This window comes from Pinus tabuliformis, chromosome X (genome assembly GCF_031772625.1).
Source record: "Pinus tabuliformis cultivar Carrire ecotype Pingquan chromosome X, CPIR1, whole genome shotgun sequence".
NCBI classification, from domain to species: domain Eukaryota; kingdom Viridiplantae; phylum Streptophyta; class Pinopsida; order Pinales; family Pinaceae; genus Pinus; species Pinus tabuliformis.
Genome location: NC_142308.1, coordinates 68,772,364 through 68,793,777, shown reverse-complemented (window position 1 = coordinate 68,793,777; position 21,414 = coordinate 68,772,364). Strand labels below are relative to the sequence as shown.

Below are 21,414 nucleotides of genomic sequence, written 5' to 3'. Positions count from 1 at the left end.
GAGTATGTACTATAGAGATTTATTTATCTCAATGATAACTTGAGATTCTTCCAATTATGACAAAAGAGTCAAATATTTAAAATAGAACATGGACTATAGAAATTTATATGAATGATAACTTGAGATTCTTGAGATTCTTATCCCACGGCTGCATACGATTTCAGTGTATGTAAATGAAAAATTAATAGATCAATTTAATCTAAATTTTGACGGATTTGATTACCTGTTCTTCCCCACTCTATGCTATTTTTCCCCACTCTATGCCTTACTGCGTTTCCTTTGCAACATAAAGTGCAAATGCTAGTACATTTTTTTTTCAAGAATCACATAAACATAAACATATTTTCCTTTTCTCGGATCAAACGTTGCTACAACAAAAATCCATTTAAAATAAATAAATTGAGTGAAAGTAGCTGTGAGGTAGTTTTGTCGATAGCCCATGTTGCAACAACCATGCACCTTACAGAATTAGGGTATATCCTAGGACGATCAACTTCAGTTTTTTTAAATGGAATGGTAATGCCTAGTTTATTCAATTTATTAAGGAGATTTTGAAACGTGTCTGCACTTTCAAGTTATTTTTCATTTTGTTTCAACGGAAAATGTTACGTACTTCCAGAAAATTTTAGTTTATTGCTTTCTCTGTACTCATTCAGTAGGCGATTGAATACATACATAGAAAGATCGTTTTTTCGATTCTAGTTTTTATTGCTTTCTTCTACCTAAAAATGAATGGCTGGTTGCGAATCAAAACATGAGGAAAAATAGAATATTCTGAGATCCTAATTGGGTTTTCTGCAGTCTATGCGGATTTCTCCCTTATCACGAGGGAGGGGTTTGATATTCCCCATATTCACCATAGCAGCTGCAAAGTCCTCAAAGAAAGCGTCCTGGTCGGTGCTGTACGTAGAAACAAAAGAATCGGTAGCCTCGCCAATCATCAGTTGCTGATCGGTTTGCAGAAGTCCTTCCTGGTCTCGAAGATTACTGTAATACTTGTTGTCAAAAGTGGTAGGGGTGGCCACATCTAAGGGCGAGAGGGTGTTGTCGCCACCCGTGCTTGGGCAGTTTATTTTGACAGATGCGGCAAACGAAGGACTAATGTTTGATGCATTGTAGATGCGAGCTCTGAAGCTGCCGCACTGCGCTTGACCAATTGTATGCGCACCTACAGGGTAATTCCACATTATAAATGTTAAACTTCAATATTTTGGAGGAAGAGCTTTATTTGGCTTGTCTAGATTTACATGAAGGTTTAGTGGTATTTTTGAAGGTAAAGTTTAATAAAAAAAAAATTAATGAAAAAGAAAGAACGTGATTTTTTGTTGTTTAAAATGTATTTTTAAATGTATAAATAAATTTAGCATCTTGAAAAATCAGTTAGGGCACATTTTACACATTATACAATTTAAACTCAATTTTTTTAACCTGATTTTAGTTAAAATTAACCAGAAAAAAATGTCATGCTTAATCTTAAAAACACTTCGATCACTTAGTTATGTCTGAAATTTGTAAATTGCTAATTTTGGCTCTAGTGAAAATAGTCAGGTCTATTGACATTGCATAGCTATTATATATATGAAGAAACTTTTTCATAAATAGACTTAGATCACTAAATTCTCTTGACATTTGTGAAATGTCAATTTTGACTTGAGTTAAATAAGTTAAGTCTATTGATGAAAACTTTTTCATAAATATAATTTGATTGAAAATTGAATTCAGTCGGATTAATTAATTAGTACAACCACATTAAAAATATTAATGTGGTTGATATAGCCTAAGACTTCATTTGGATCCAATGAATAATCATACTAAGGGAAAAACCATAGCCCTTGGAAGGAGAACATGGCAGTCGCAAGCATAGTCGTTCAATAAGGCCATAGGCCAAGCCCTTGACGCTTGTCTTCGTTCCTGCAACCCACCCTGCAATCAGAACCAGAACGAGTTTTGCCTCCCCTCACAGATGGCTCCTATGCAACGCTACCAGGCAGCTGCTAGAGGTCAAACCCAGATCCGATTTGGGTGCCACGTATGGTCTGTCTACCTCTGAGGACTTCCCCATTCTCGTTGTTGCATCGCAGATTGATGATCAAGGGAGGGGCTGTCAGGGGAGCAGCTCTAGGATGTTGGATCTGGGAATCTTCAAAGGGAGCAGACATAGCACCCCAAATTTGATAAACCTCGCTACTATAAGGGAAGTGGCAATGGGTAGCAGAGACAGAAATCTGAACGACCTAACAAACAAAGGGTGTAGAACTGGAACGTACACGAGCCTACAAGTCACAAACCCTCAGGTAAGGGACAACACGCCTTTCATAAACCTTTTCTATAATCCCGAGCTCGGTATTGTAGTTTTTGTCTGGACATGGAATAGATCAGGGGCGATAATGCATGCCATGGAAGGCAGCAATATTCTCAGTCTTGGTAAAGATCTAATAGACCAGGATTTTAGAAGACTGAAAAGCCCACAAAAGGTTCAGATCTGGGGGAAACATAGACAGATTCCAAAGCTCTATGGTGCTCTTGGGCTTACGGAGAACAAGCCTGATCCAACAGATCGAGACCTTACAAAGATTGTTTCATTAAGTGTGGAGGAAGATCTGATACAAATCTTCATCAAATCAATAGGGGGCAGACATTATTGCATGCAGCTCAGCAAGGGGACGAGTATCCAAGAATTAAAGAAGGAAATCCAGATACAACTTGGAACCACAATAAAACACCAAAATTTGATATATATATATATATATATAGGACATAGTCTGCAGGACAACTGTACACTTCAGGACTATGGCATCAGCAAAGATTGAACTATCTTTCTTAATTTGAGATTGCGAGGCAGATGCAATGGAGCCAGCTCTAAAAATACAAGTTCCTTCCATGACGGAGCCAAAGGAAAGGGAAAAATGCAAAACAATCCTTCACCAAAATTAGAGTTACCAGGCCCCTACATCGTGGAACAAAAATTGGAATCGCCAATGCTAATAGTATCTTTACCGGAGGTAACTCATCTATTTACAGATCTAGCCCAAAATGATGTTATCTGTAGATTTAATGGTTTCTGGCCAAAATTTGATGCACTGCATCAATGGATCTTCTCCGCATGGTCACCAAACTATGAAATTTATCTATGCCCAAAAGGGTTTTTTATAGTTAGATTCAACACAGAACAAGAACGAGATAACATTATCAATCTAGGGCCTTGGTTTTGGGGCAATGCTAGCCTCTTCATCACCCCCTGGTTCCCTAATTTTGATGCCAATACCATTATAGTCTCAACAATGCCAGTGTGGGTCAGGTTACATAACCTCCCTCTACATTTTTGGCATCACAAAGTTTTAATAGCCATTGAGAATTCCTTGGGGAAATTCCTAAAAATGGATGAAGATAGAGCTATTCGGGGAATTTTCACATTTGCCAGAATATGTGTAGAAGTGGACCTGAGTCAGGGGCTACCTGATCACATCACATTGAATTTTAATAATTCTCTGTGGACACAACCGCTTGACTACAAGAACACAGCATTCAGATGCCTCGGATGCTTGCAAACAGGGCACCTCCAATTTTCCTGTCCACTGGCTAGGAAGGAGCCTAAAGGGAATAAGAAACAGCAAAAAAACCCAAGGCTAGCAGCAAACAGAACCACTAGAAGAAGAGGAATTGAAGACGGAACCTACAGGCACACAAATGGGACGGGAAAATACACAGGAAGAGAATACCCAGGTGACTAACTTCGGGCCATACATTATGAAACAACAACAAGAATCTCAATTGGAAGTAAGTGGCACCAAACGAACTCATGGATCCAAAGGATCGAAATCTCACAAAGAGCATCCAATGAACACAATGGAAAACCAGCTTGCCATTATTGCACCCACTCCCAACATTAGAGGTTGGCGTAAAGTGGAGAAGAAGAAGGGCATAAAAGTATAGGCCAGCTAGATCTTTTTTCTTTTTTTTGTATTCTTTTGTTTCCTGTTTTCACAACTCATCTGCATATGCTTTAAGCATTTACAAAATGTAATTTTTTTCATATGAATAAAATTACGACTTTTTCCACGAGAAAAAAGAAAAACCTAAGACTTCATTTGTATCTACCATTGATATATATATATATATATATATATATATATATAACCCAAAAAATTATTGCAACAAAACTATTATTATTAACTTTGATTTTACTTAACAATTAAGAATTTCAGATCTTTTTATCTTTTACAGCCAAGATATAAGGCAGTTTTTCTAAAATTATGTATGCTTTGAAAATCTGTAAGAAATTGGTGGGAGTTCAGACATCTAATTTTTAAAATTTATTAAAAGTCAAATGCAACCTAACAACTCTCTCAGATACTATAGCCATTGATGAGCATTTAGACTAATCATATGATCATATTCCCTTGAGAATCAATCTAGGTTGTCAATTAAAAAAAAATTAAAAAAATGTCAACAAATCCTCATCCACCTTAAATTGAAATAAAAAGTCTTAGGCTCATTAGTTCATTTGTTTTTTTTCAATTAAATTAAGATTGAGCTTCGGTCTAAGTCAACTAATCAATTTCAATATTAGATGAAAAACTAACAACTAGATTCTTTGAGATAACTTCAAATATTAAAAAAAAAAATACACATTTCTCTTTATACCAAAACTTGCTATACAAATATTCTTTATATAAATCATTATAGTGATAAAAAATTTAATTTAAATTATTTACCTAGCAACTCTTCACCTCAATCACTCAGTCACAGTGGCGATTTAATCCTGGATAAAATCTACAAATCAAGAAAACGAAATCAAAAGAGAAACGACATAAAGCCAACCGTGGAATCAAAAGGGAAACAACATAAAACCAACCGTGGATCTAAAGAATTTCATCTTCAATGTATTCCCTTTTCTCTTTCTAACTCCATTATATTCCCTTCTCTCTTTACATAGATGCACTGCTTCAAATTTTTAATCAAGTCATGCATTCCGAACTAGCATTAATTACTCTAAAAATTACTCTATCGAAGAAGTATCTGCAAAATAAATGTAGTCAGTTCGACATTATTAATGACACATGGCTTTGTTGGACTCTTTTAGGTTTTTGGATTTTTTAATTGAAATCTTGCTATATAATTTTGTCTTGGCCTACTGGCAAGTTGTAATGTTGGGTGGAAATTGTAATAGTAGTTTTTCTAGAGTGATTTTTTTTGAGTTTTTGTAATGTTTTTTGGAAATTTTACTCGTAGTTTTTTAAGTCTTAAATTTTTTTTAGTTTTTGGTGAATTTCTAAGTCTTATTTTTTTTTTGTAGTTTTTGGTGAATTTCTAGTTAGAATTAGGAAAAAAAATTGTAGCCATATCTTGATTTGTGTTGTTTAAACTGTTTTTTTTACTAAGATTCAACACCCTCAAACACCCTCTAGACACTTTGATTGTGAAAAATTCATTTGTCAAACTTGTGATTTCAATAAATCCTTACCAAATTCTAAATAAAATTACATAAAAAAATAAACCCGAAGACTGGCCAGAAATCCACCAATAAACTTCAAAAAATAACACTTTAAACCCACTGAAATCTGTTGCTTGAATTTGATGTTATCGAAAATAATTTAAATGTTAAATAAAATTTAACACTTCAAATTTCATGAGTTATTTGAATTTTACAATCTACATCACTCAGACATACTTTTAACAAATCAGAAGACATACTTTTAACAAATCAGGACAATATTTATTACAAAAATAACCAAAATTATAACCCAGAGAAACTTAAAACATATCACTAGTTTGCATAGCGAAATTCCTTCCAAATAATGGCATGACTGATGAATAACCATATTATATGCTGCAGTAGTAAATACCTGAGAGTGCAAACATGTCCTTAATAGAAAGGCCCTGAGATTGAAAAGATGACCGGAATGTTCTGAAATTAGAAGTGAAGGACGGAATGTTGTTGTTTGCGTCGATTAGGTTGGCAGTGAAGGACGGAATGTTGTTGTTTGCGTCGATTAGGTTGGCAGTAGTAGAGTCTCTCCTTCCAAGCATCACTGTCCATGTTGGACCTCCTAGCTGATCACACATAGTGAACAGCGTTGATCTCTAATTCTTAGTAATTTTAATATCGTGAGATTAGATATTTTATTATCAATGAAGGGTCTGGATTCCAACATAAATACTAATCGAGAAGGGAGGAGAGGGATATAATATGATTACTTCGACAACTGAATCACGAGCAACAATGGCCAAAATGTCGGCACACGACACGACTCCACTGCAGGTTTCCTCCAGTTGAGTTTGAATGGTGTCTATGACTTCGAATCCTCTTGCAGAATTGGCATTTGGGCCTGCAGTCTTTTCTCCCGTTATTGAGGAGGAGTCATCCAACAGTATCGAACCATCGCACCCCTGTACTAAACGGAAGCCAAAATTCAATATGAGGAAAGCAACCAGTAGAAATAAAATGATTATTTTTTTTTCTTTTAGATTTGAATCTTCAATTAGGGATTTCTTTTTGGATTTTTTCTTTTTTCAAATTTGAATCTGGAATCTTATCGTTTACCTATATTGGACTATTTAATTACACCCAACAAAGCAAAAACAATTTTTAACCATTATAATCCGCTAAAGAAAAATCTTGTTTTCCATTCTTACATTAACGAAGCAGTCGTGAAAGTGAAGGCGGAGCAAGGACGCCCCCATGCGTTTCTCCCTGGCGACCGCTTGCTTCACCGCGGCTTTCACTATCGACTGCGCTCTCGGACACGATTTGTCATAAAACGTTGAGCTCAGCTGCCCATTCACGCCATTACTAATACCAACAGAGCAACATCGCATTCAAGAGTCCTCATCATTAGACAATGTAGCTGCATGCACGCGTAAGGACCGAAAGGAGATCGGAATTTTATGGAAACGTGGTGAAGCGGGGGCGACTGCATCATTAGACAATGTAGCTGCATGCACGCGTAAGGACCGAAAGGAGATCGGAATTTTATGGAAACGTGGTGAAGCGGGGGCGACTGCAGCCCTTTTATAGTGAGAACGTAGAAAATATTCGAATGGGAGGCGGTGGCAGAGGAGAAATTATATGAAAAATTACAACTACTTACAAATGATACTCTTAATATACTAGACTGCTTGAAGTTATTGATGAAACCAAGATTCCAAATCAAGAAACCTCAACCAATTTCCCTATTTACCCAAGTACACTTCTAGAAGATGTGAGGAACATAACCATCATTATGATCATATATTTGGGAAACTTAGTTGGTTCTTACTATCGAATTATTCTAATGCTCAACAATTTCAAAGAAAACAAAGTTCTTGTAGGTAAAGCGTTAGTGGATAACATTCTCCATTGGTGTGGTATGTTTGTACAGTGGACATTCCCACTAGCCATAAAATATTGGGTCTTGAACTATTATATGTCCTAAAAAATATCATTTTTTGGCTCCCTTATGAGTAGAAGACTACAAGTCTTATCTACAATAATTCTTTCAATATATTGGGAAAGGGGAAGCTCTCAAGAGAGGTGAAAGAAGATTGGTTTTTTGTTTTAATATATCTTCTTCAATTATTCCCACAACCAAGTAGTCCAATAAACAGGAATATATCCAACCTATTATCTCTTAAAGTAAGTTGTTGAATGTCTCGTTCTTGTTCTAGGGTTAGGTGACCTAGGACTCTCTGTTTATTCTTCAAAGTTTTAACTTCATCACTTAGTTAATGAAAATGTTTCGAACTTTTTTAAAGCATATGGACCATACCTCCAAAGACATTGACCAATACTTGGCGAGATTTATAAGAAAGAAAGGATCTTGAAAAGAAATGTATTCAAATATAGGGAAAAGATGCCCTACTTCTACAAATGACATGCAGAAGCAAAGTTCCTCAAACTTTTTGCTGCCATTGAGTTCTAATATCACCCTCGATCTCTAATTTAATTCCCAATGACTAGATGCGTGCATGCACATACTATGGATTTTTATTATCGATATCTTCATGTGTAACAATTGTGTCACCTCTTGGTTCCAATACTATGTAGAATTTTCTATACCTAAATACATGAAACTAAGTTATTTACTAGCTATTCATTTCATATCAATTCGTGGATGCCAATTTTTGTTTGCATATCATGATCATTCAGTCAAATATTTATAGTCAATAGTTTTAAAGCCACCTGAAACGATCAACTACTCAATATTTTTTTATTATCATTGAAATAGATTCAAAATTTAAATGAATGTAGAAGCTAGAAATAAACAAAATTCCTCAAATGTGTTTTTAAGTGCATGAACTAAACTAATATTATACATGAGATTGGTTGATTTTGTCTTAAAATAGAACATAATTATCTCTTATCCAAACTACTTTTAAAGGTGAGAATTTTAATTTACCACAAATATGTAGTATAACTTCATTATTGATTTGGTTATTTGTTCCAATGGCATAGGTGAAGAATTCATACAGAGGGCATAATTGTTAAAACTCGTTAAATGTACTAGAGAAAAATACCAATAAGGATGACATACAGGTAATAAATACCATGACGATTTTGTAAAATATTATTGCTTAACCAACATTTCACAGAACTGGGCATATTGATGTATACCTAGAATCTCATGTGATTGTATAGAGTTTTTGTTTCATGTTCAAATCGAACATTATTATGATTTTTAGTGTGTGGCACAACATCATTCATTCAACCCATTTATTTTTTTATTATAATCCATTCATTCTACTCTGAACATTCATAATATAGATATTTATGTTTCACATTTGTTCATTGGTTGAGAGAGATTGAATTGCTTTCCTTGTTTATTATTTGAAATATTTATATACTATATTGATAGCTCTCAAAGAGCTCATGAAGTCCCATTCGTCTTCAAATGAGTGTTGAGTGGATAAGAGAACATCAACCCAAGAATGCTTATGTAGAATTTAATGGGCCCCTTCCATAGAGAGATTGAGGCCTCTGACTTGTGAGTTTATGTGCTTTATGTTGAAGATGCTTGATGCTACGAATAGTATGGGTTGAATTTATTTGCTTCCAATTGTATAGTACATAACTGTAGTAGCCATGCTAACTTCTTGCAGCTCGAGAGAAGTTGGGAAAAAATGAAATATGGGAGATGAGCTCTTTAGTCACTCTCTAACCAATAGTAAATGGTTACGCCCTTCCCAAACGTTATTCTTATGGGCATCTATTCACACTTCCCTTATGTTCTTGTATTTCATTAGCATGAACTCCCCCAATGAAAGTAAGAGGAGGGCACTTGTGTTGTTATTGGGGATGTCCTAATTGGGAGAAATAGGTTAGAAATTAATGCAAGGTGAAAAGAAAAAATGGGTTTGTGCTTCTAGTCACTGGGGTTGCAAGATTTTTGGGCTCTCATGTGTCCTTAGCCTTGGAAAGGAGGTGAGACGGTGTCTTGGGTATTAATAATTTTAGCAACTACTATGATACCTTATTGAAGGGATCTCACTAGAGGGTTCTTGAAAACCATGAGATTTTCATTATGGAGGGTGATACCAATGATAGGTATTTGTTAAGGAAGTTGTTTGATATGGTTCCCTTCTCTCATGTAATGCACTTAGCTACACAGGATGGGGTTAGGTATGCCATGGATAATCCTAGCTCATATGTCCACAACAACATTATGGGATTGGTTAATCTATTTGATATCTACAAGTTTGCAAACCCACAACCTATTGTTGTCTGGGCTCTTCAATCTTGGTATATGGTTTGAATAATGAGAGGCATTATTCTGAGCAAGACATAGTAGACCAACCTGCTAGTCTCTATGTAGCGTCAAAGTAGGTAAGGGAAGTAATTGCTCACACTTATAATCACATTTATGGGCTCACCATAATAGGTCTCAGGTTCTTCACTATTTATGAACCTTAGGGAAGGCCTGATATAAGATACTTCTTTTTCACAAAGGATATACTTCAAGACAAGACTATTGCAATCTTCCAAGGTCCTAATAAAGTTAACATGATAAGGAACTTCACATACATTAATGAAATTTTCAAGGGTTATGTTGTTAATCTTGACACTACCGATAAGATCACATGAAGTGGAGGAAAGAAGAGACTCAGGATTTACAACTTGGGGAACACGTCACCTATCTTGGTCCCAAATATTTTGAGGATTCTAGAGGAATTGTTGAACATGAACACCAAGAAGAACATTCTTAGAATGTTGAGTAATGGATATGTGCCCTTCTCACATGCCAATGTCACCCTTGCAAGCATGGAGTTGGGTTACAATCCCACCATAGATTTCTAAATAGGTTTGAAGAGCTTTGTGAGTTCGTACTTGAGTATTGCAATGTACTTGGTAGGATCCCACAAACTGAATAGTTGGTAAGATAAATTCTTCATATATTTTACATATTTATATGACACACTCGCAATACCTACATGAAAAATTGTGGAGACAAAGACTTATTAAGATTTCCAATTGCAATTACAACAACTGTAAAAATTGGTTTTTCCTCTCCTTGAGTTCTTGGCTTTTTAAATCACTAACTTTAGTCCTTTTAACATTCTAAGCTTGTAGGAACATCTTGATATTTATCCCATTTGGTTAGTCGAAGAGGTAGGCCCACATACCTTGCACATAAATATACATAGCCACATATATAGATTGAATCTCTCTTAGAGACATAAATAGTTTCAAATCTTGTGAGTATATGACTAACCACCTATCTAAGTGCAAGGATTGGCAAAAAAGTAAGTAGTGCAAGTTGTAGAGGCAACGTCTAAATCATATTGTTTTTCTCTTCATCCTCAGTGACAATGACTCTTTCAAAGCTTCCAACAAATTATTTTTTTTCAAGTACGCATCGAGATTGCATATTAGACTTAGATTCAACAACTTCATCCATGATCACGTTATTCAGATAGGAATGGTGTTTCCATATTACATATATCGCAACTATGTATGGTTTACTTGAAGAATTGAATCATGCACTAACTCAAAATCCCTTTCCTTTCTGTTTAATCCACAATGGCTTAAAGACCCAAGAGCTTTGGAAATCATACATGAGCCTTGCACAATTTATTGTGCTTGTTAAGAGCTCTGGGAAGGACCAAATAGCTTGAAAATAAACCCTCAAGGAGATGAAATAGCACCAATACAGCAGCTCAAGGTCATTACTCATCAAGAAGCGATGGTTGACAACAAAATAAAACACTAGTGAGCCATGTGTATATTTTCACATGAGGTCACTGTCAGTAGTGTCACCCTTTAGAAATTATAGATTCATATAATTTTAATATAAAATGTTTACCTATTAGTTAATTCAAAATGAAACTCTTTAGATTAATTGAAATTTATCCAAAATTTGCCTAAATATTACATCTATATGAACCAAATAAAACCTCTAAACTCCTTATTTATTGAAATAGCCATTGAAAATTTCTTATGGATTGGAAAAAAATCGACTACAATAGCTGATAATAAAGGAGGAACCTACAAAACCGTGTCCAATGAACATGTCCATGGTTTCAAATAACCACTTTCAAGGTAGATTTGAAAAGATTTTGAATGAATCTATGTTGCATGAGTTTTTGGAACGTGGGAATGTTGGGAACTTGAGTATGCGTATTGGGCAGGCTAGAGGTTTCCCCAAAATTCATAGGAAACGGCCAAAATTCACAGGAGGAAACGGTTAATTGCGAATAGTAATATTATATAATAAAAAAAATTAAAAATATATTTTTAATTATATAATTTATATAATAATCAAAATTAATATTAAATAAAAATATTCAAATATTAAAATCAATTTAAATATATAATCTCTCTTATATATAAATATATTCTCTCGGTGTCTCTCTCCCTGAGTCTCTCCCTTTTATATATATATAAAATATCAAAATGTCAAGTTCATTATCAGTTCTCTGACACATGATCAGTATTTGAAACAATCTTCCTTAAAAATACAAAGGAACAATTTTACCTATGTTTCTCTAGTTATTCTTATGAGAAAAAGTAAAGCAACTCTCGTGGTTAAGCATTGACTGCCACATACAATATGCACACAGGAACAATTTTACCTATATTTCTCTAGTTATTCTTATGAGAAAAGGTAAAGCAACTCTAACGGTTAAGCATGGACTGTCACATACAATATGCACACAATATTCTGTGATACATATGCATAAACAACAAAATAAATACTCATCAATATGACATCCCAGATATCACCCTTACATTGAGGTGTCACACTAGTGTCACACTTTTCCTTAACCGGTCAAGAGATTGCTCCAGTTTCAATTAAGGATATCGATGTTAAGGATGACTTTGGCTTCCTTAACCCATCAAGAGATTGCTCCAGTTTCAATTAAGGATATCAGTGTTAAGAATGTCTTTGGCCTTTCTTCCTGCGAAGGTTTCAACAAAGGCTCATGTTTTGTGGGCAGTTCAACATATTTGTCTACATACTTTGAAATCCCCAACCTCAAGAAACGCGGGAAGTACAAAAAAAATAATGTTCAAAGCTCCCGGAACTTTCCCAAGCTCCCATTGCAACTCCCATTGAAAAGGGAACGTTCTCATACAATTCCAAAGCTTCCGAGAGCGCTGGAATCATTGGAACAGGTTTCCCATCTCTAAGGAGCGGTCCCTATGTAACATAGGAATAAACTAGCGTGATGTGTAGACTTTTATGATAAAGTTTCACATATTTTTATGAAATTCGAAATAGAGTTTTACATAGTTTATGAAATTTAACCTTAATAGATTTTAAATATTTTGGAGGTTTTACAAAATGTATGAATGAAATAAAATATATATATATCAAATTTTACAATCAATATCCAAATAAAAGCCATATATAAAAAATCACATATACATAATGCAACGTACTGTTAAATTAAAGTTAATACATTTTTTTGTGTTTTCAAGAATCACATAAACATGGAACATCTTTTCTTTTTGTCGGATCAAAGTTTGCTATAACAAAAATCCATTTAAAAGAAGAAAAAAAAAAAAAAAATTGAGTGAAAGTAGCTTGTGAGATAGTTGTGTCCATAGCCCTGTTGCAACAATCATGCACCTTACAGAATTAGGGTTTATCCTAAGACGTTCAACTTCATTTTTTAAAATGGAATGATATTGCCTAGTTTATTCAATTTATTAAGGAGATTTTGAAACCTGTCTGCCCTTTCAAGTTATTTTTCATTTTGTTTCAACGGAAAATGTAACGTACTTCCAGAAAAATTTAGTTTATTGCTTTCTCTGTACTCATTCAGTAGCCGATTGCATACATACATAGAAAGATCGTTTTCTCGATTCTAGTTTTTATTGCTTTATTCTACCTGAAAATGAATGGCTGGTTGCGAATCAAAACATGAGGACAAATAGAATCTTCGAAGATCTTAATTGGGTTTCCTGCAGTCTCTGCGGATTTCTCCCTTACTTCGAGGGAGGGGTTTGATATTCCCCATATTCCATAGCAGCTGCAAAGTCCTCAAAGAAGGCGTTCTGGTCGGTGCTGTACGTAGAAACAAAAGAATCGGTAGCCTCGCCAATAAGCAGTTGCTGATCGGTTTGCAGAAGTCCTTCCTGGTCTCGCAAATTACTGTAATACTTGTTGTCAAAAGTGTTAGGGGTGGCCACATCTAAGGGCGAGAGGGTGTTGTCGCCACCAGTGCTTGGGCAGTTTATTTTGACAGAAGCGGCAAACGAAGGACTAATGTCTGATGCATTGTAGATGCGAGCTCTGAAGCTGCTGCACTGCGCTTGACCAATTGTATGCGCACCTACAGGGTAATTCCACATTATAAATGTCAAACTTCAATACTTTGGATAATTCCACATTATAAATGTCAAACTTCAATACTTTGGAGAAAGAATTTTATTGGAGTTGACTCGACTTAGATCAAGTAGGTTTATTGGCATTTTTGAAGTGCATAGTTTAATTAATAGAACCAATATAAGTTTAAATACATTTTTTTATTGACAAAACAATTTCAAGAAAAAATGTGATTTTTTATTATTTAAAATGTATTTTTGAATACATAAATAGATTCAGCATTTTGAAAAATCTCAATTAGCATAGTGGAATTCTACCATTATACAACTTAAACTCAATTTTTAAGCTTGATTTTAGTTAAAATTAACCAGAAAAAAATGCAATAAAAAACCATTTCCTCTATAAATTAGACTACACCACTTAATCTTAAAAACACTTTCATCACTTAGTTCTGTCTGAAATTTGTGAAGTGTTAATTTTGACTCTAGTGAAAACAGTTAGGTCTATTGACATTGCATCGCTGTTATATATGAAGAAACTTTTTCATAAATAGATTTAGATCTCTAAATTCGGTTCACATTTGTGAAATGTCAATTTTGACTTGAGTTAAATAAGTTAAGTGTATTGATGAAAACTTTTTCATAAATATAATTTGATTCAAGATTGAATTCAGTTCGATTAATTAATTAGTACAACCACATTAAAAATATTAATGTGGTTTATATAGTCAAAGACTTTATTTGTATCTACCATTGATATATATATCTCAAAAAATTATTGCAACAAAAATATTATTATTAACTTTGATTTTACTTAACAATTAAAAATTTCAGATCTGTCTATCCTTTAAACCAAGATATATGGCAGTTTTTCTAAATTAGGTATACTTTGAAAATTTGTAAGAAATTGGTGGGAGTTCAGAGATCTAATTTTTTAAATTTATTAAAAGTCAAATGCAACCTAACAACTCTCTAAAATACTATAGCCATTGATAAGCATTTAGACTAAGCATATGATCATATTCCTTTGAGAATCAATCTAAGTTGTCAATTAAAAAAATAAAAAATGTCAACAGATCTTCATCCACCTTAAATTGAAATAAAAAGTCTTCAACTAATTAGTTCATTTGTTTTTTTCAATTTATTTGAGATTGAACTTAGGTCTAAATCAACTAGTCAATTTCAATATTAGATAAAAAACCAATAATATCTTATCATCAAAATTATACCAAACTAGATTTTTTGAAATAATTTCAAATATTAAAAAAAATCACACATTTCTCTTATATACCAAAACTTTCTATACAAACATTCTTTATATAAATCATTATAGTGATAGAAAATTTAATTTAAATTATTTACCTAGCAACTCTTCACCTCAATCACTAAGTCACAGTGGCTATTTAATCCTAGATAAAATCTACCATTTAAGAAAACGAAATCAAAAGGGAAACATCATAAAACCAACCGTGGATATAAAGAATTTCATCTTCAATGCATTCCCTTCTCTCTTTCCAACTCCATTATATTCCCTTCTCTCTTTACATAGATGCCCTGCTTCAAATTTTTAATCAAGTCATGCATTCCTAACTCCTCACATCTTACGGCTCGATATTTAGCATTAATTATTGTATAGAAGAAATATTTGCAAAAATGAAAATCATATTGCTTTGATGATGGACTCACTAGCTTAGTCCATTGCTTTCAAAAATTGATCACAGTTTTTCTATAACTATAAAAAATAAATGTAGTCAGTTCTGCATTATCAATGACACATGACTTTGTTTTAGGTTTTTGGTTTTTTTAATTGAAATCTTATTATATAATTTTGTCTTGTCTTACTGGCAAGTTGTAATGCTGGGTGTAAATTGTAATAGTAGTTTTTTAAGTGTGATTTTTTTTAGAGTTTTTGTAATGTTTTGTAAAAAATTTAATGGTAGCTTTTTAAGTGTGATGTTTTAGAGTTTTTGGTGGATTTTTAGTTAGAATTAGGAAAAAACTTTGTAGCCATATCTTGATTTGTGTTGTTTAAACCGGTTTTTTGACTAGGATTCAACACCCTCAAAAACCTTGGTTGTGAAGAGTTCATTTGTCAAACTTGTGATTACAATGAATCCTTACTAAATTCTAAACAAAATTACAAAAAAAACAAACCTGAAAACTGGCCAAAAATCAGCCAATAAACTCTAAAAAATAGCACTTAAAATATGAGATATTTTAATTTTACAATCTACATCACTGAGACCTACTTTTAACAAATCAGGACAATATTTTTAACAAAGATAATCCAAAATTATACCCCAAAGAAACTTAAAACATATCACTAGTTTGCATAGCGAAATTCCTTCGAAATAATGGCATGACTGAAGAATAAACCTATTATATGCTGCAGTAGTAAATACCTGAGAGTGCAAACATGTCCTTAATAGAAAGGCCCTGAGATTGAAAAGATGACCGGAGTGTGCTGAAATTAGAAGTGATGGAAGGAATGTCGTTGTTTGCATCGATTAGATTGGCAGTAGCGGAGTCTCTCCTTCCAAGCATCACTGTCCAGGTTGGACCTCCTAGCTGATCACACATAGTGAACAGCGTTGATCTTTAATTCTCAGTAATTTTAAAATCGTGAGATTAGATATTTTATTTATCAATAGAAGGTCTGAATTCCAACTTAAATGCTAGTCTAGAAGGGAGGAAAGGGATACAATATGATTACTTTGACAACTGAATCACGAGCAACAATGGCCAAAATGTCGGCACACGACACGACTCCACTGCAGGTTTCCTCCAGTTGAGTTTTAATGGTGTCTATGACTTCGAATCCTCTTGCAGAACTGGCATTTGGGCCTGCAGTCTTTTCTCCCGTTATAGAGGAGGAGTCATCCAACAGTATCGAACCATCGCACCCCTGTAGTAAACGGAAGCCAAAATTCAATATGAGGAAAGCAACCAGTAAGAAATAAAATGATTTTTTTTGTTTTTCTTTTAGATTTGAATCTTCAATTAGGTTTTTTGTTGGATTTTTTCATTTTTCAAATTTGAATTTTGAATCTTATCGTTTACCTGTATTGGGCAATTTAATTACACCCAACAAAGCAAAAACAATTTTTAATCATTATAATCTGCTAAAGAAAAATCTTGTTTTCCTTTCTTAGATTAACGAAGCAGTCGTGAAAATGAAGGCGGAGCAAGGACGCCCCCATGCGTTTCTCCTTGGCGACCGCTTGCTTCACCGCGGCTTTCACTATCGACTGCGTCTCGCACACGATTTGTCATAAAACGTTGAGCTGAGTTGCCCATGGACGCCATTACTAATGGACCATATGAACAGTACCAACAGAGCAACATCGCATTCAAGAGTCCTCATCATTAGACAATGTAGCTGCATGCACGCGTAAGGACCGAAAGGAGATCGGAATTTTATGGAAACGTGGTGAAGCGGGGGCGACTGCACCCCTTTTATAGCGAGAGCGTTGAAAATATTCGAATGGGAGGCGGTGGCTTTTTATAGTGGCAGAGGAGAAAAGATTCGTGTTGGAGGGGTTGCTTCTCGTGATGGAGGTAATTACTAATGTGAGATAAAGCAAAAAAAAACGTATAAAGCGTTGTGGAGAATGAATAGCGACAACGATGATTATTGCGTGAAGCCAAACAAAAGAGGCAGATGTCGAACCAGTCCAACCTGCACGAAGGTTCATATATTAGGACAACGCGCACACCTACCCACCAAAATCTATCGAACAACTCAGCTGTATCTGAAATTCGGTGGCGATAAACAAGTGGGATCATACAAGTGGGATGAACTATTTGTAATCCTGTAGTTATGCATTTTTTAAGTAATTTTTAAGGAAAATATATATTTTTATTTTACATTAAAATTTAATATTAATTAAATAGTCTAAAATATAAAATTTAAGATAAAATAATTTGAGCTAAAAATATTTTAAAACAAAAACTTAATATTTAAGATAAAAAAATTATACAAAAATATTTTAGGACAACTTTATATTTAAGACAGCCCTATTTGATAATAGCAATTAAAATTAAATTCATTTAAGACAATTAACAATTAAGACAATCACAATTAAGACTAAACTCATTATCTAACACTTGCAAAATTAACTCTTGCAGTGCCCCTTAAGTCCATCAACTTGCAGGCTATACCTGCTATTTCACTTTTGAGGTTATCTTACATAAAGACAATGATTTGTTGGGTTGTTCGTTTTGTGCGGTAGCTGAAGATGCTATTTCACTTTTTGATTAGAGACAACTCACTAGCTGAAGATGCTATTTCACTTTTTGATTAGAGACAACTCAGTAGCTGAAGATGCTATTTCACTTTTTGATTAGAGACAACTTGTTGCATTAGGGAAGTTTGCACAGCGATTCCATACGTGAATAAAGAATAATTATATTACTAATTTTTTAAAATAGATATTCAAACCACATGAAATTTAATCATATCAATTTCTTTCTTTTATATTATATTTTTCCTTTTCCATTAATTTTTTAATTAAATACAAAATTAGAATATGTTAATTATATTAATTTTTAATTAATTATAATATTAAAATATAACATTGCCCACAGGGCTTTGGATTGACAGTGAATGGGTGCATTGTTAAGGCACTCCTTGCGAAAGTCACTGGTTCAAATCCCCTATGCGTGCTTACCTACCAAAAAAAATAAAAATTAAAATATAACATTGAGAAAAGTTTGAATTTTTTTAATGATTGTCAATTGAGTTGCACTCCATGAACTAAAATTATTTATTTTTTAAATATGTGAAAATTTTAAATTATTTCAACTAAAACTTTGATATAAATTTGCAAAAAAATAGATACAAATATTTTCTCAATTATATATATATATATATCAAAACTATACATAAAGAAATCCAAAAAAATTAAAATACAAATTCATCAATATATGCATTTTAAACCTTCATTTTTTCTTTCTAAATGAAATGTCAGAAATTTGATTCTTGCATGTGTTATACTCACATATCAATTTTCTTTTCACTATTGAACAAATATATCAAAGAGATAAATAACAACAATTTAATTATTTCTTAGATAATATTTTAGTATTAAATTTTTTATTATTGTAAAAAAACACATCTCAATTTTCTTTTCACTATTGAACAAATATATAAAAGAGATAAATAACAATAATTTAATTAATATTTTAGTGTTTAATTTATTTATTTTTATTGTAAAAAAAATTCTACTAATATTGTAAAAAATAAAATAAAAAAATATATATATATATATATATATATATATATATATAGAGAGAGAGAGAGAGGTATTTTTTTATATTAATTTATTGTTAGGTATTAATATGTTAGGTATTAATATTTCATCTAGTGATTGGAAAACCATGAATGCATTATTAAGAAACCAAATAAGATTAGTAATTGATATCATTTCAAACTAGGGAATAAGGACTTTGTAATTTATTTTCCTCCCTTAATAAAGATATATATAAATAAATTAGGAAGCCCATTGAAAGAGTACCTCTAGTATAAACTTTAATTTAACCTAAAAAGCCATTATCATTCCCCTATAGGCACCCACATCCCCTATAGTCACCCACATCGGTGGCTTACTTATCGCACCCAAATGGCCCATCACTATAGGTTTGTGGTGCATCATGACTCATTTCATCTCATCGATTTTCTCAATCTGAAACTACATGATTCCATACTACACCTCACCTTTTATATTTCATGATTATTAAAATTCATAGATTTAACACTTATTGAAGTATGTAGATAATCATTCCATACAATTATGCCTTAATATAACCAATATGAAAATGATATGAATGAAAATAATCTTATAGAATCAACAACCCAACTGGCCTAACAATTGTCAAATATTCAAATGTGTTACAACCAAGTGAACTCTAGTCTCGTATAGTAATTTAAAAATTATAAGAGCACACAATTCATACAAACCTATCCTCAAATTTCCTATTTGATTTACTACGATAGATCACAACTTTGTTATAGATTCAAATTCTTTCACTTGATAGAAATAGTAAGTATTGTCATATGTGTGCAACGTATGAAGAGTTAAGTTAAGTGAAGGAAAGCAAGTTAAGTCTAATATTAGAGGTCAAGTGAGTCAGAGTTAAAAAGTTAATGCTTTGTCAAGAAAAGCTAAGTTAAGGAAAAGAAAATGTCAATTTATGTTAAGGTGAAGTTAGAAAAGTTTAGTTAAAATATCAAGTCATAGTTTACATGAGGAAAAGAAAGTTAAAGTTTGCATGATTCAATATAGATAACACTTCCAAAATTTACTGGTAAAATTTTTAATTTTTGGGAACTATTAAAACAAAAAAAATCTTCGATGTAAAGAGTTGATTGAGTATCAGTCTAATAACCCATATGATGAAGTATGTGATGCCTTAGTATTGGATCTTATAAAACATGCATTGGATGAGAAGTCCTTGTGCAAGGTAGAAAACGTTACATCTTCCTAGGAATCACGGGAGACCTTGGAAGTAGAATCTGGTATTAAACAAAGTGACATAAAGCAACAAATTATGTTACAGTCTGTTGAAGAATCAATAGAAAGTCAGCTACAGGTCTGAGAGTAAATGAGCAAGACTCTAGGAGGAAAACAAAGTTTGGAGAATCCCACTTAAATGTGGATGATGGTCATAAATACTATAAAAGTGAAACCCATCATGCATACATGCATATGGATGAAGAAGACACTGAAAATATTGTAGAGTGAGAAGTTAAAATAGAACAAGAGCATATAGATGCTTGAGAACCCCACTGTAACATGGATGGTGAAGATGATGGTGAATCCCACTGTAATGAGACACATGTGGATGGTGAGTGTAAAGTGAGTTTTGAATTGGTGAATCCAACAATAGAACATGTTGATGATCGTGAAGCTTCTAGTAAAGAAGTGAATAACATGTGTGATCTAGTTGGTATAAGTGTAGTTGATGATGACCTCTTTGAATCAGAGTTTGAGGCATTTAAGTTTGAGATTAACAAAGATAATGTTTCATATGAAGAAATGGTTTTTAGAGTTGAAAATGCATCTCCTAAATCCAGCAAAAAATGATGAATTTGTTGAAGTTTAAATTGTTAATGAGCACATCTATGCTTAGATATCTCACTACAGAATGGATGAAAATTATGTTGATGAAATTTTGGTCTCTTTTTTGAAACAAGGACTGATTATGGAAATATGGAAAGTGCCATGTTTGATGAAGAATTGAAGGTTAAATCTACCACTATAGAAGCAATTTATGAAGCAATAGTTAGAATTGCTCATGAAGCAGTGTGTGATCTAGCAACAAATGATGATAAAGAAGAGGATATAGTGATTCATGAGTTTTTGATGAGAATATCCACTAACAACATAATAGTGGAAGATATCCTCAATGTAGTTGAAGAGGCAGAGAATAAATAACAAGCAGAGAAATCTCTCACTGCAGAGAATAATGAAGATGTTTTTAACATTGATTTTGAGTGTGCAAGTAGATAGTACAATAGTCCAGTTATAGTTATAGCTGAAAGAGAAGATGAAGAAAAAGATGTAGGAAAGGGCATGGAAGTTTCTAAAGACGAAGAAGAAATCGTTAAAATAACCTTTCAACAATGGATTCAATAAGAGATCAAATTCTACTATCAAGAAATATGG

General features: G+C 33.2%; 2 protein-coding genes and 1 pseudogene across 2 annotated transcripts; 1 reads left to right on the top strand and 2 right to left on the bottom strand.

The window, feature by feature from the left end:
* Positions 1–782: 782 nt before the first annotated feature.
* Positions 783–6,819, bottom strand: LOC149138366 (cationic peroxidase 1-like). The gene is made up of 6 exons (XM_089450347.1): positions 6,637–6,819; positions 6,199–6,390; positions 5,847–6,054; positions 2,045–2,140; positions 1,825–1,923; positions 783–1,168 (listed from the first exon to the last, which is right to left on the bottom strand). Exons 1-6 carry the CDS (start codon positions 6,817–6,819, stop codon positions 783–785), a joined length of 1,164 nt encoding a protein of 387 aa, XP_089306473.1.
* A 2,404-nt stretch (positions 6,820–9,223) lies between these two features.
* Positions 9,224–10,354, top strand: LOC149138365 (UDP-glucuronate 4-epimerase 2 pseudogene; annotated as a pseudogene).
* Positions 10,355–13,408: 3,054 nt separating this feature from the next.
* Positions 13,409–17,111, bottom strand: LOC149138364 (cationic peroxidase 1-like). Its single transcript, XM_089450346.1, has 5 exons — positions 17,079–17,111; positions 16,906–16,995; positions 16,461–16,652; positions 16,150–16,315; positions 13,409–13,755 (listed from the first exon to the last, which is right to left on the bottom strand). Exons 1-5 carry the CDS (start codon positions 17,109–17,111, stop codon positions 13,409–13,411), a joined length of 828 nt encoding a protein of 275 aa, XP_089306472.1.
* Positions 17,112–21,414: the final 4,303 nt, after the last annotated feature.